Here is a 15,696-nt window from a genome sequence, read left to right as displayed (position 1 = left end):
GAGGAGCCGCGCCGGAGCCGGCCATCGCGGGACGGCTGCAGCCACGGCCAGGCCGCTCTACCTGATCCTGGATGACAATTTTTATTACCGGAGCATGAGATACGAGGTGTACCAGCTGGCTCGCAAATGTAATTACTCGTCCTTCCTCTGCATAAGAACGTTTTCAGCTTTGAAGGAAATTCAGTTCTCTTCAGCTGCCTTTCTCTTAAGTCCTCTTGCGGAACATTCCTTATTCTTAACCGTCAACTTTATTACTGTACTGTTAGAAGTTGCTAGGTCACTTAAAGCCTTTCTTACTTATGTTGATCTCAGAAATTACTACTCGAGCAGCCTTGAAGGTAAAATTGCTCGTATTCTTCTTAGGTTCGTGTTCCTTTTCAGGCTCAGAACTAGTGTAGAAGTTACTCATTCACGTAAAGCCTTTCTCGTGCATGTCACTCTCAGAAGTTATTACTTGAACAGTTTAAAGGTAGAATTGTCTCTGTGTGTTCTTTTAGATGCCTTGAGCTTCTGCCAGTTATTTTTAGAGTGTCCACTCGAATGCTGCTTGCAGAGAAATCGTCTAAGAAGTCATCCGCTACCTGACCAGACAATATGTTTAATGGCGAGAAAAATAGAAATGCCAGATCTCAAGAAAAATGCTTGGGAACAGAACAGCCTCATTCTGAAAAGTTTTGATTGTGCTTCAGAGGATAAGTACGCTGCTGGATTGATGCGAGGGTTTTCAATAAGTAATGCTTTCGTAAACGGGCGGGTAGAAGCTTTTTACTGTGTCTAAACAGCATGTAGAAAGTGTGCCGTGTGGTGATTTGGGGGCAGGCAGTTACACACAATACATGCCAGTTGTTGAGAGCTCGCAGCCATCATTCTTTGCAGAGTTAACATTAAACCTGACTGCACTTCTGAACTGCTGTTGAAAATGTCTGTAAACTGTCTGAAACATTAAGACTGGAAGTAACTGGCTGTAGTTTTAGTTGTAGTTGGGTTTGGTCTAATTTGCTGTATAAAGATTATTTCATTGATTACCTCATAATTTAACTGAAAACTTGCTTTTTTTTACTGTGTCACTACAAAACAAAAGAAAAATCTTTAGCGAAACTGTTCAGTTAATGTGGTGTACCCTTTTGTTTGTTTCCTTAGTGAGCAGATAATTAGTTTGCTGGCCACTGCTTTGGAAAATCCAGTGAAGCAAAATGAGGAAAACACTGAACAAAAGGTAGCACTGCTTGCCTTCGCAGTCACGGCTCCTTTGCGTGACAGCGAACGAGTTAATTGTTATTCCTGAACGGGATTCGGGTACCCGCGATGGCAGAAATTGAGAAATAGCTAGTGCATTTCTTGATCGCAAAAGCGTACACAGAAAAGTGAATCCTCTTTGAAACCGGTACTTCGGTCACCTTATTAAGTTAAAGCACTGAACAACCTTTAAGAATACTGTTAATATTCTACAGTAGTAAAAGGATTGCCTTTTGGAGCTCTCGTGTCATGCTAAGGAAAATAATGTTCACTCCCTAATGTCGCACACACCTGTCTCTGGCAGGTGCCCAGGCCCACACACCTGCCTCTGAATTCAAGGGTGCGGGGCGCACACTGCACCAGCCACCCACCCGCTGCTGTTATGTGCTTTCAAAGAGCGTTTCAAAAGCTGATGACAGTCTGAACCAAATTTAACGAGTTTGCACCTCTTTTCTGTTGGTCACCCTGGACAGGAAGCAGATCGAGCAATCTGCGCGGCTAGTGCTGTCCACCAGGCTGACCAGGCCTGCAGACGCATCATCTCTCAGACAATGAAGGACGCAAAAGGTACGTATAGTGTGTTCCAGGTGTGAGCCTGTGACCTAGACTAAACAGATGAAATTCCCTTGGGGTAAATTGTTAAGGAATCTCAACCCCACAGGTGTGATTGAGGCAATCTCCTTCCAAAATTTGGTCAGTTAGAATGTGAGTCAAAGACCATAACTTTTGTCTTTAAATGTGAAGTTAAAAGTGCAGCTTTAATTTCTTTTTAGATAAAAACGTACTCCCAAGTGAGATGAAGAGCCTGGCAGAAGAACTCAACAAACTCAAAGTGGAATTTTTAGAAAACTTGCGCCAAGGAAGTAATTTGGAAACCCAAATTTGCATACAAAGTCCATATTCTGACCCCACTACAAGTGTAACTTCTTCATTCCAGCATGAGGCAACCGCTGTAGTTAATAAATACATTTTAAGATAATGACATAGAGAAAGTTGGTGGTTTTTTAAGCGTCCAGAATGTTAAAAATGCAGTACTCTCTGCATACTACAGCTGAAAACATCTGAGATACTGCTTCCTTCTCCTGAGGCTCGTGCCTTCTGCGACTCCTCTCCCCATATTATGGAAGAGAAATGCAGTCTGGCGTACCGTGTTTGACTTGGAAGATCAAGCCAACAATAAACCATCCTTAGATTTTAAATTTCACAGATTTATAGGAAAAGGTAGCCTGGGAAGAACACCTAGGAGCCATCTAGTCCTGTTCCCTGCTTACAGCAGGGCCAACTTCCAGCTGGATCAGCCTTCTCAGAGCCCCACAGCCGAGACTGTGAAGAGCACCTTGGGCAGTGACCTGCCCCATGCTGTCCAAGGGGCAGCTGAGTGTTTCCAGGGCACACATGCTCTGGAAAGCAAGATGGAGTTCAGCACTAAAGGCATGACGTGGGGACAACGACCTACAGCAGCCAAAGTCAGGAAGTCAGCACCTAAGTTGAATCCAAGTCCCACTTCAGTTAAGTCCCTTTTTTAGATCAGGCTCTTGGCTTGTCTGCTTGTTTCCCCGTCAGAAACTTTGCGAAAAACAAGAAGTTTGAGGTGCAGTTAAATTCAGGCTCTTGAGAGTTGCACGCACACGTGTCGGATTAACTCCAGTGTCCAAAGGAACTTGACATTCGGTGCTGCCTTCCAAGTATCTAACACCACTCACAGAAGTTCCATATGCAGTGACAACCACCTTACCATGATAAAACCCCTGATTTCAGACATACAAGCACCCTTGATAATGCAAGAGGAGTATGAGGAAACAAAGACACTGCAAGATAACCAAATGTGCAAGATTAACAGTGGAAAGAAGTAAAAGCATGTCCTGGTTCAGCACTAAAATTAAGCATTTTTGACTTGAGCAGACTGAAACTTGCTTACCCAAAAGGTAAGCTTTTCCTTCCATCTAGACCACAGCTGGCCATGAGCAGTTCACCAGTTCCAGCTGTCAAAGTGTGTGTAATTAAGAATTAACATGAGACTTAAGTAGAAAGTGTTATTTTATTCATATCTTACAAAAGCAAAGCTTCACAACATTAACTACACTAGATATAGTTATTTGAGAATTAACCTTCTCATCTGAAACATTCACTACACGATAAAATTTATTTATTTTACAACTCTAACAGGTTTCATTTTTGCATACAAAATATGCTCTTTACACTGAAATACATATTATTAACAAAGCAGGTACTTAGAAGCACATACACAAAGATTGCTCAATGAGAAACGCTTCAGCAGGGAATAGATTTCCTGCAGCAGAACATCCAATTGCTGTAGATTTTCAAAGAAGCTTAAAATTAATAGAAAACTTGCCAGTGAAGACCTCTAAATTACATTCCCTTCGTCAAAAAGTAACAAAAAGCAACCCCCCCAAACATTCTGGAGCAGAACAAATAGCAACAGATCATTTTGCTAGGAAACACTGTTGGAACGTGTCTTCCAGCACTGAGTTTTATGTTAAAAGTCCTCTTCGTCCAAACACCCTATCTGTGAAAAAACAACTATTTTTCCCTATTAGCTGCTTCACAGTTGGTTTAACTGAGATAATCCAGCAAGATCTTCATATATCTAATGTTTGCATGTTCATTGGAATATTCAGTCTCAAAATAGTAAGCCTGCATTAAGAGTACTATAAATAGTGCATGTTAAAAATGTCAACAAATCTATAAAATTATTACAATAAAAACAAAAACCCCACAAAGTTAATGTTTTGCAACTACAGAACTTAACAGAGTCAAGCTATGGAAAAATTTCAGCTCATTCCCAAACTTCCCTGTTACTACAAGTTAAAATGCTAATCACCACCTTATAAGATAAGGATTTGGTTTTTTAAAAAAACCAAGTTAGTGCAGAGTAGCACGTGGAGAACTCAATATGAAAAGTCCTAACCGAGGACTCGATCCTGCAATTCCCGACAAGTGTTCCTCACTGACTCCAAGTAAGGCTTGCTTGTGCAAAGGAATCGTCAGCATCACACTCTTAAACAATTTTCCAGTTCTAATTCTGGTCTTTAAATTATAGGAAAGAGTATGTACAAAATTATGAAAACCTCATACGAAAATACACCTTCCAAACCTACTCAGTAGACAGAAGGAAATCGGTACGAGTCAGGGTCCTGTTTGGCACAACTGAATGCACAGTACTGTGTCAAAAAATTGAGCAGCCTAGTCCAGAGGGTGACCCTCAGTGAAGGACTAGGACATCAGTGGGAATCCGCCTGCAGGTCTGGCTGCAGAATCAAGGGGTGAACGCCAAAGCCTGCTGCCGCCTGAGAATCCCCCCTGCAAACAGGAGCTTGCACAAGGAAAGAAGGAAAAATAGTTTTACCATTGTTCAACAGCTCATAGATGTTCAAGCTGATTTTCTTTTCCTTAGGTACTTCGAAGCAGAAACAATGGTACTAAGTCAGCAGTGTTCAAATACTTCTAAACAACAATTTGCAAGGTTTCAGGTTAGAGGGTTTTTTCATACTGAGTTCTATTATTAAGAACATATGTTCCCCCGCAACAGAGGGTCCCCTCCTAAATGAGGGCCCCTTTTCAGTAAGATCGCGCAGGCTTCCTCTCTTAGTGACCTAACTATTCTCCTACCTGAACTTCTGTTCAGGGGCATCGTGGCTCAGAAGACATTTTTCTAAACTGCCAAATCACGAGCCGGCACAAAAAGAAAAGTCTGTAATGTTTACAGGCACTGCCAATGAAAGTCCTAATGGATCAGAAACCACATAAACGGAACGAGTGGATGAAATCTCAAACATTTGTGCTCACTGGAGTTAATCTCCCTACTGATACCAGGAGGCAGAAAGGCTGGAGCCACGAACCAAGGCGAACTTGTCTGTGGTGATGGGCATCATTCACCACCGGAGGGTGCTCCTTGGAACGCCGCCATTTCAGAAGTTTCCTTGGAGTTGCTAGAGCCCCAGAATAAAAGTTTACATCATCTATCAAAAGGCAAGGAAAATGACCTCTATAAATTACTAATTGTAATGGTCTTTAACAGAGTCCTTTGTAGTTCTGATACCTACTTTAGCCAAATTTAGATTTTAGAACCTGTCAATATGTGATCAAAAAAGAGCTATCATTTCTACATTATTCTTTGACTGGAAACACCATGTTACAAAACCTGGTCAGGAGCAGTAACCCAACTGGATTCCCTTTCAGTCAACTTGAGTACTGTGCCCAGTTCTGGGCTCCCCGGTTCAAGAAAGATGAGGAACTCCTAGAGAGTTCAGAGGAGAGCAACTAGGATGATGAGGGGACTGGAGCATCTCCCCTGTGAGGAAAGGCTGAGTGAGCTGGGCTTGTTTAGCCTGAAGAAGAGAAGACTGAAAGGGGACCTCATCAACATGTACAAATACCTCAAGGGTGGATGTCACAAGGACGGAGCCAGACTCTTCTCAGTGGTGCCCAGCTACAGGACAAGGGGCAGGGGGCACAAACTGAAGCAGAAGAGCTTCCAGTTGAACATGAGAAAGCACTTTTTTACTCTGAGGGTGCCCGAGCCCTGGCCCAGGCTGCCCAGGGGGGCTGTGGAGTCTCCTTCTCTGGAGATATTCAACCCCCGCCTGGACGCTGTCCTGTGCCCCCTGCTCTGGGTGAGCCTGCTTGAGCAGGGGGGTGGGACTGGGTGAGCTCCTGAGGGCCCTTCCAACCCTGGCCATTCTGTGATTCTGTGAACTTTTAGTCCTTAAAACAAAGGACTCCATACAGAGTTGCAGTTCTGCTTATAAAATAAATTTTAAAAGTATAAAGCAACAAAGATATTTTTGGAATTATAAAGAGTGTCATTATGAAAAATGGAAATTACATTCTGTCTTACAAATCCACTGAAATGGATTTTGAACCAGGCCTGAAACCAAAAACATTTTTAGGAGTGATAGTGCGTTATCATTCACCTTCACTACATTGGAAATACTTCAACGGCGTATTTTTGACCTTGTTACTACAAGACTCTGTGCAGGCAAGAGTCCAGTTCCTTCAACTGGTTACTTAAGCACAGAAAATTCAACAGTAGCTAAGTTAGGTAGAGAGAAACACATCTGGTTCCCAAATTTCTAATTCATTAAAGTCAAAATTACTTCTAAAGCTACAATTGTCAGAAGGGTGGTTTTTCCTGCGTTGATCTTACACTGAAGTCGTCGTAAGTTTTTCCGTTGGCTTCAGGAAGCTTTAGCTCCCATAACAATATACATTTGAATAAGCCAAACATTTGCTATTCAGATTCCAACCTCTGACTTGCAGAACATTAATAAAATCTTCCTGCTTTTACCAAAGGGTATTTGCTGCCATATTTTGCTGACAGTAAAAGGGGAATATATAAGGGAAGCTTTAATTTGTCTCAGGTAAGACAAACTAAGGTAAAAGTGCATGCCTAAATATGGGAAAAGTAACAGTTCTTCACTTTTTTGAAACATTACAAATTCCTGTGTAGCAGGAGCTTCTATTCATTTTGCTAGGATGTTTTATTTAGGTTTGTATTAAAGTGCCTGTCCATTAGCCTAGGTGCTTCTAGAGTAAGATGTACAGTATAAAAAAAATGTGCAATGGACTTGGTGTACATCTTTAGTTACCATTTGCCACCTACAATATTAATTGTAACAACTTCAAATGATGTCAGCCAATATTCCTTTGCCTACTACATGAACAGTTCAGAAAACCCAGAAGCCCTTCCCCTTATTTCTAGCACACCAAAAGGACAACGAATTTGGGGTAGGGGACAAGACAAACTGACTTCCAAGTTAGCTGAAGTTTGCAATAAACTAGATTATACAACTTTCAAACATACAGGCAACCTATCAGTTGTAGCTTGGCCCGAGATAAAACTGAACAAATTATTTTTAATTTGTAAACCTTTTGTTTGTTTCTATTAGAACTCCTATCAGTAAGACAGAAGTCTAATTGTGCAAATTTTAAATATCTGTACAAATTAGTTTAAGGCAGTTAAAAATCTCACGGAATATAAACTAGTTCTACAAGCTCTTTACTACAACTGCTTATAAACTACCTCCTTTTAAAAAGGATGACATGTAAAATTTTGGTAAATGTAGTTTAAAATAAGGTGTCACGTTTAATTTTTCCTGTGTGTAACTAGTGAGTGACAAGCTGTTAACTGTTTCTTTTTTCCTACCAGTTTCGTTCACAATAACCTGTTATCTTCTAATTTTGTGACAAGTTTTAAAAATAATACTTAGTGTTTGAGCCTGAGCATGAAGAGTAGACTATACTAAGCAAAAACTTCTTAACCTTCATCAGATTAAAGCAAGTTTTACATCAAATTGAATTTGTATGTGAAAGTTGCTTCTGTTTGGTTTTCCAGTTTGGAGTAGTGGCTAAGTTTTTAAGGATAAATATGCCTCCAAAGTAACCATTATGTCATTGCATTAACCTTTCGCATTTTATGGTTAATGTATTTTGTCTTGCCTAGCAATAGTACGATAATTGCATCCTGTGTTTCAGGACACATGCTCTGCTTCTACATTTGTAGAATGTTTCTTGGGATTAAGTGCAAGCAACTTAAATTTAGCAACCAAAACATGTAAATGCTTTCCAATTCTTATAGCGCTCTCTCAGCTTTTTTGAAAGGCTACATATAAAATATCAACCACATCTTACACAAAATTTCCCTGGCAAGTTTTATGACAACATAGAAATAAATTTGACTCTTTTGTCGAACTGATTAACATGAAGATTCCTTATGGGAACGTGCAAGCTTTCCTTCAGCAAGTATGAAAAATATACTGTAATATGTTAAAAAACTAAACGAAAGCATGGTCTCAAGTCAATGTTGACTATGTTGGCCTCTTGCAAAATGGCAAGCAAAGTCATACTTATTTTTACACTTACACCCACATATGTTGCACTGAAAAGGATTTTCAAATCCATGACATCCCATGTGAATAGTATAAAGGATATTGTCCGCAAAGTACATGTCACAGTGTTGGCAGTGATGCAGAAGCTGAGGGTCCTGAACTGGAAGGGTCGGAGCTGGAGTACTTGGTTGACTGTTACTTATGCTGGGAGTACTGGTGTGGGCGCTGCGATCGCTGCTGGGACCAGCCACAGGACTATAGTTCCTTTGATTGTGTGTAGGCCGAGGGTCTGGGCTGGTTGGAGATGAACTTTGAGGAATATTTGCTGACACAGCTGAAACGACTGCTGGTGCAGCAGGCTGCTGTATCATGAAAGGCTTTTCATCTTGACAGGAAACAACGTCAGGAGAGGCTGGATTTTGGTTTTCAGGTGGCAAGCTAGATAACTGTCCGGCTAACGTAGAGAGCTGGTTTAAAGGGTTATCTACCATGAGGTCTTGTGGATCTCTCGGCAACCCACTGCTCTGCGTTGGTTTTGTCATGCTCTCATACGCTTCAGTCTGGATATTCGGGATTTCATGAGTGAAATCGTTAAGGTAGTCTGGTTTCTGAACCACCATGGAAGGTGGACTCAAATTAATTAATGCTCTTCTGCTGTACCCCAAATTGCTGGTCTTCTTCTGCAAAACCCCCCACATTTTCTTGCTGCTTAGGGAAGACCTTGTACCCTTGATAGGCACCATTTTATGTTTGCGCCTGCGGTGGTGAGATAAGTTGCTTCTGTCACTGCAGCGAAAGGAACACAATTCACATTTGTATGGTTTTTCACCAGTATGCGATCTCATGTGAGCTTCCAGATGACGTTCGTAAGCTGATGCAAAGGGACACAGGTGGCATCTGTGCGGCTTCTCACCTGGAAAATTAAAATAGATTATACTACAACATCTCGGAGCACTTGAAAAAGGCTGTTCATGGAACAGAAAGTAGCTAACTGGGAGCTGCTGATCAAAGAGTTCAGATTCAGAGTCACTGCTAGTCTTGACTTCAGCTGGTGGAAGAGTGGAGTAAATTTAGACATCTCTGCCTCACCCAAGTGACAGTAAGCCTAAGAAAAAAATGTGACCAGAATTAGCATAACAGATAACCTGAGCAGGAATTGCAGCAACAATCCAAGGACTGAATGCAACGATGTTTGAGTGGTGCTCTTAACTGGATCCAAGTTCTTCTTCACCTATAAAGCACATAAACAGTTGGCTGCAGGAATGTCTGTACCACCAAAATGTAATCATTCTTAATGGTAACTGTGTTTAAACATTGAGGGAGGGTACCCTTTTGATATCTTCCAAACATTCCTATTTTTAAACATCCTGGAACTATTATCAAAATAATCCCTGTACACATGCATCCACTCAAGAACTGAATTTTGGAAAAGGATCCTGTGGCTAAACAGTTATTAAAGAAAACAAAAGCCAGCTAATCCCTAGGCAGCTGTGTGCTCTCCCAGACATAATAGTACCAGATATTCTCCTCTCTGATAGGTAGAGCTTTGTTCTTCTATTAAATGACATTTAGAGATATTCACATTAACACTTTCAAAAGTACTCGGAAAACTTTCAAACATAATTACAGGCCAACACATTTTGGGACTTCTGATTTTCCTTTCATAGCCTAATCTTTTAGGAGTTTTTATATCCAGGTCTGCAATATCAGACATGCCTAAAGCTTTTGATGTGTGTTCAGATGCTGAAACGAAACACCATATTACCTTCCTATCTGGAATGCCAGGTCAATTGCTAAATCACTGTTGTGCAACTGATTCTCTTGCCACACAGCATGACAAACTCCAAGAAAATGTGAGTGGGCTCCTTCTCTTCAGCCTTTATGGGGTTTTTTAAAGCATTTTCTACTATTTTAAATACAGGGCAATATATCTGTTTTGTGGCTTTCAAAATCTGTCTAGAACAACTGTAAAAGCTGCATTCAGATCTCTGGCGAGCACTGTACAGGCCCAGTAAGATGGCATACGACTGACACAGAAAGCCCTTCCCGTGTTGAGCATCCCACAGTTTGGAATCACAACGTGGGATACTTGAGATTTTTTTTTTCCCCTACATCACTGGCTCTTCAAGAGGACAGTAAATAATTTTTGTGCTACCTCTAAGTACCCTATTTGCACCAACTGAAACCATGATTTCTCCATAAGCACATATATGTATTCAGATATAAATGTGTGTGTAAAGATCCGTAGATTTGGTACAAACAACAATGTAAAAAGACTGACAAACTCCCTGCATTCGCAAAGAACTTGACAATCTGAATGGCCTTATTTCGTTCTGAACTAGTTACACAGAAATTTGTATCCCATGTTACATGCCCTTAATACAACACAGCTGGTGAACTACTAATTACACTGCTGTCAGACTCAGCATGAAGTTAATTCTGCAGGAAGTTGCACTTAATAATGGTTGCTTGGACATGCCTGGGTCATAATTACTTCGGCAGATACCCTGCCACACTTGCATGTTATCCAGGATGCGTTACCTATTTACTTACATTGCTCTGAGGCTACTCATCAGCTATCACTTCCCTATTTTAATGCCAATTCAGTCTCTCTGAGCCTTCACAGTTGATGCAATCCACCTCTTGGCCCTTTGCCGCACTTCCTCACCATGCTTCTGAACAAAACTATACTCAGGTCTTGGATCTCCTTGCCCTTAAGTAAAAACAAAAAAACCCCTTCCTTGTTCTGGAGTGCCCCGTCTCTGTACAAAGAAACAAAGCAGGGCTTTCTGAAGGGCCATTAAGGTAACAGCAAAATGCTCTTGCTATCAGGACACCATGCAGCGCTTTCTTAAAATTAAGGATATGAAACGCATTGTAAAAAGGCAAAGGGGAAACTCTACAGAAAGAGACCTCTGGCAGCCTGAGATTCTTGTCTCTATTACAAAACTGAACAGACTGGGGTAGGGAAATGAACTGTTATCATTGTACAGTGACCAGTGTTTCACTAGGCATCAGACGGGTTTGAAGCAGTAACCTGGCGACCAAGCGTTCAGTGTGCAAGGGCGCGTGCAAGCGCTGCAGCTCTCTGCCACCCCCTGTGCCCCCTCTCACTGCTAGCTAGCTTTCTTAAACCAATAGTTCAGACTGCATGATTTTTGCAGTAGGGTGATGTGTGCTATCGATTTGGCACCTTTGTAAAAGTTTCTTTGACCAAATGGGTCATGCATACACCCTCTGATAACGGGATTACCTGCAGCAGCACCAAGATGACAGTCATCCCACATGCAAAGGTATAATGCTAACATTATCATATACTGCAACCATAACAACCTAGTCAAGGCACAAACCCAAAGTATTATGCTTTGCCCTAAAAACCAGATTTGTGGAGCTCATGGAATGTTTGCTTCTGAACAATGACCACTGTGTCAGTATTTCGGAGCACATTTCTCAGCATCCCAATTTTTGGTGGGAATCTTTCTTGCTTTTGTGTACATTATGTGACAACCATGCTGAAATGCTCACAATCTGCAGCAGGTATTGTTCTGCTACCTCTAGCCACATAGTGACCTCTACTCTCTGAAGTAACAGCAGGGTAAGAAAGCACTCTGAAAACAAAAAAGAACTGTTAACCGAAGATCTGAGAGTATACAAAAGGTAGGCAACTTCCTAGAGTAAAAGAAGGAATGCTGACACCATACCAATACCCACATTTTGAAACTTAAAGAAGCTTTGACTTTTTGCTCTCTCGTATGTATAAAATTTATGACATCTGACATTAAGTAACAACATGTCAGTCATTCTGTTTGAGGAACCCCATGCACACCAAAGCTATCAAAAACATCTCAAGAATCAGCAAACACACAATACGAACATCTTCTAGTAGCCACTTATGTTTCCTGTCACAGCTCTAGCAGTCTATCTGGTCATGTTGACAACTGGCCAGTAGTCACTTGGGGATTCAAGTTTTTAGATGGCAATAGCTATATACTACTGAAAAGACATGAAATTTTATAGTTGATGTTACTTCTACATCTTTAAGTACCATTTAAAAGTCATCCTAAAGTGCCACAGTGAACTGCGTTAAGTCTGCAGTACAGTTTCTCCCACTACATGACCCTCATTTCACAAGCTCAGAAATAGCACTGCACAGAGTAAAGCTGCCAAAAGAAAAATATCTCTCGTTGTCACCATACCATATGAGGCAAATGGTAGGTGAAGCTGTAACTGCTTTATGAAAAACTAGACAAAAAAAAAACCTGCTCCAGAAGACATTGCTGCTTTGCAGATCTGCAGCAAGCCATGGCATTAACAGTGTGTCAAATGCAGGCACACAAGCCACAGTATTTTATCCACTATTGGAACAACACAAAATTTCCACTGGGAACCTGAAAACAGCAACAGCTACACACCAAGGTAGCTCACGGTAGCACAAGAGAATAATTTACAAGATCTTCAGAGTCTGAACCTCAGAACTCTTTGGTTTCTAGTTGGTTGCCATTTTCTACCCCATTATGCCTTGTCGAAACAAGCCACCGCTGCAGGGTCTTCTGTATTGAAGTAACATACTCGGCAGGCACCAAAGTCAGATTTCACAAGGACCTTTCATTTGTTTTCTCTCATTTGCCAAGAATTCTGAGCTGACTTCGTGAACAGTTTAGGATATTTTAACCTGTATTGAGAGTTTTCCTTTTCAGCTTTACAAACTCAACAGTGGCAAATGCTCTTAAGTAAGCCACAGTATTTTTTCTTTTCATTACTGTTATTAATCACTTATGCCCTCAGCTTTGAATATTCTACCAGTAAGAAAACTTTCTTCTTATTACTGGCTTTTGTACTTCCACATCTAGGATGCTGCACAAAACAGGAATATTTTCATAGCTAAACAACAGAGGAAGAAGAGCCCCATAAATCTTCACGTGACATTTCACTTTTCTGATTAGCAAGAAAAAACTAAAAGTCACATTTAGGGCCCTTCAATTTACACTGATGCTTTCATGCCAAACTTTACTCCCACACATAGTTACTTCAAATTCATTAGTCTGCAATAATAAATGTAAGTAGGAATTTGCATAATTTAAATAGATACATGGCACCCCTTTAAAAAAATAGCCTATTAAAAAAGAACAAACCAGTTCTAATTGATTAAAAAAGAACAAACCAGTTCTAACTGTTGAGTAACTCTAAGAACTATCACACTGCTTGAAGATGCTAACTCCTCACATGCAAATTGTACCACTGGGTTAGTACCACCATGTCTCACAGCAACGTACTGCAGGATATTTCATACCTGTATGAATTCTGATATGCTCTATGAGCCGTGCTGTTCCTTTGCTGGCATAGTTGCAGTATCGACACTTTAACTTTCCATCAAATGTCCTTTCAAACCCATCCACTAACATTCCTGAGTTTTCATCCAGTGAAACTTCAACAGAAGGATGATCCAGACCATTCTGATCACCTTCTGTCCCAGCTGTGAATAACGCAACAGAGATTTCAATCACAAATCAGTGGGATACTATCTATCATGCTGTGACAATATGCCAAATAACTTTTGTTTCTCTATGCCCTTGGTCTTTATACATACAGAACTGTAAGAACATACCCGAATTAAAACAAAGGTACATACACATCTTTTGGCATGTGAAAACAACTATCAGAAATGCTTCTATACAACTGTAGTAGTCTGCATAATTATCTAGAATGTAAACAGTGCAGTCATTCTCAAAAAACCAAAATTTGATAGCACTGAAATTGGCTTACCTCCCTGAAGAGTCTCTGCTTCCTTGTCTCCACTAACTGATCCAGAAATCATATTTACATGGTGAGTCTGCTGTGTGAGATATTCCTGAAAATCTTTTACAAAGTCCAAGGGTTCTGGCTTCTTTTCACCCATATTCACTCTTTACATTTACAACCTCTTGTGCCTAGAAGGAAAAATCTTTTCAACGCACAAGTGTCACTGAATTTGACCGCATTTATAAAAACAAGAAAAAAACCCAAACCAAACTTAAGTGAAGGATTACTTTTATCATACAGCATGACTCAACTGACAACTATAAGAATATTGTTTTTAGAATTTTTAACTCATTAAATATCACCAAATATGTATTACTGGAGAAACCACTTTCAGCTGCAGTAACATAAGGACAATATTAAATTGGATAAAATGATGTAATAAACAAAATCAACAAGTTTTTTTTTTTTTTAAATGGATCATACCCGAATAAGTTCCCTGCTAAGTAGCGAACATGCTCCAAAATGTACTCCCAACAGGTCAGATAGAAAGCACAGAGCACAGCTTCTCCACTTTCCCTGGAAGGAAAAAAAGGAAACGTAAGTCCATTATTTTTCTCAATCCCCATGAGCTGCAAGAAAGAAACCTGAAAAAATACATGTGTTTTGAAAGACAGGTTCTAACACTCCACTGCTATGAGTCCGATTAAAACAATTACTCTTCCAACAAAAGCTTTTCAAAGACTGCATCTCCTTTGTGAATCTCACAGAAAGACACTTCTACCTCACCTATCATTTCTCTGGTGAACACATGACTCCAAAAAAATCCCAGAGTTGTGCAAGTCAGTTACGGCAACTGTAATGTTGGGAAACCAACTGAATGTCGCCGATTAGCAAAGATGGAAAGAAGCCTTACAGAAAGCAGTATTTCATAGCTCTCCCAAAATTTCAGTTTCCTATCCTGCACAGAGGTCTTAATCCATTTAATTATTTTGCATTGAAATAATAAAAATATTCACTAGAAGTCAGTGGTCATGCTCTATTCTGGGACTGTAAATGAGAAACCTCTAGAGTCTCAATTTGCAATGAATTTGTAAAGGCAGAGCTTAGGATTCAATTGGAAAGAGGGCAGTGAGTCAGTCACATTATTATTCCTGCAGATTACAATCAGAAACAATACATAAGGCTATATTTTCAATAAGAATATCTTTTCGTTTTCCAATAACTACTAAACAAAACATTAGGTGACCTACAAAAACTCAAGTCCCAAGTTCAACACCACATTTAAACACATTCTCTTATATCTTCAAAGTTATTTACAAATGTTAGTTCATTTTTTGGCATCCAAATGAGTATGTCCTTTCACATCATACCTAAGCATGCCCACCTATTATCACTATAATCACCATTAAGTTAGTTTTGAACACATCTTCATGTATCAGTTTTCCCTACCCTCTTTCAGGTCTCACCAGCCCCGTGTAGGCTTAAGTTAATTTGTGTTCCATTTGTTGGTGTCTCCTGCAATAAAACAAAGAGATGAGGATAGGAATTAAAGATATGGAAGAGAAATATAGGACAATGTAATGTAGAATACTGACTTCGCCAAATCATAATACTAAGAAATAATTTAAAATTAAACCATTCTAAATGTTGAATGGTTCAATGTGAAACAACGCTAAAAGTCCGTATTTTCACAGAAGAATCTGTGTGTCCCTTTGTGTAAGGCACAAAAAATTGATTGATTGCTTTTATAATGGCATTTTTACAGAAAATTACATTAAATTTAAAAAAAATCTGATTGGGGAAAAGACATTTTGGGGATCATCTATATAGAACTTCCTTTCCCTGCCTCACCAATTTAATTTGGAACTTTCAT

At 40.0% G+C, this 15,696-nt stretch overlaps 2 protein-coding genes across 4 annotated transcripts in view; one reads left to right on the top strand and one right to left on the bottom strand.

The window, feature by feature from the left end:
• Nucleotides 1-6: 6 nt before the first annotated feature.
• Nucleotides 7-3,274, top strand: PSTK (phosphoseryl-tRNA kinase). The gene is made up of 5 exons (XM_035896576.1): nucleotides 7-128; nucleotides 498-696; nucleotides 1,141-1,216; nucleotides 1,710-1,803; nucleotides 2,010-3,274. The coding sequence occupies exons 1-5, from the start codon at nucleotides 95-97 to the stop codon at nucleotides 2,213-2,215; spliced, it is 609 nt and encodes a 202-aa protein (XP_035752469.1). The 5' UTR covers nucleotides 7-94; the 3' UTR covers nucleotides 2,216-3,274.
• Nucleotides 3,275-3,407: 133 nt separating this feature from the next.
• The window catches only part of IKZF5 (IKAROS family zinc finger 5), a 13,340-nt gene continuing 1,051 nt past the window's right edge, over nucleotides 3,408-15,696 (bottom strand). The window contains exons 2-7 of one of the 3 annotated variants that reach the window (XM_035896574.1): nucleotides 15,273-15,338; nucleotides 14,307-14,399; nucleotides 13,848-14,011; nucleotides 13,375-13,557; nucleotides 8,119-8,997; nucleotides 3,408-5,186 (exon numbers count right to left, since the gene is read on the bottom strand). In XM_035896574.1, coding sequence (XP_035752467.1) covers nucleotides 5,026-5,186; nucleotides 8,119-8,997; nucleotides 13,375-13,557; nucleotides 13,848-13,980 — 1,356 coding nt within the window. In that variant the 5' untranslated portion in view covers nucleotides 13,981-14,011; nucleotides 14,307-14,399; nucleotides 15,273-15,338 and the 3' untranslated portion in view covers nucleotides 3,408-5,025. Of the gene's footprint in view, nucleotides 5,187-5,875; nucleotides 8,998-13,374; nucleotides 13,558-13,847; nucleotides 14,012-14,306; nucleotides 14,400-15,272; nucleotides 15,645-15,696 lie in introns of those variants that run through there. The other 2 variants (XM_035896573.1, XM_035896575.1) reach the window with 2 other exon arrangements.

Source organism: Egretta garzetta, unplaced genomic scaffold, assembly GCF_000687185.1.
Source record: "Egretta garzetta isolate BGI_Z169 unplaced genomic scaffold, ASM68718v1 scaffold386, whole genome shotgun sequence".
In the NCBI taxonomy this organism is placed as follows: Eukaryota; Metazoa; Chordata; class Aves; order Pelecaniformes; family Ardeidae; genus Egretta; species Egretta garzetta.
This window is presented reverse-complemented; position numbering and strand designations above follow the sequence as displayed.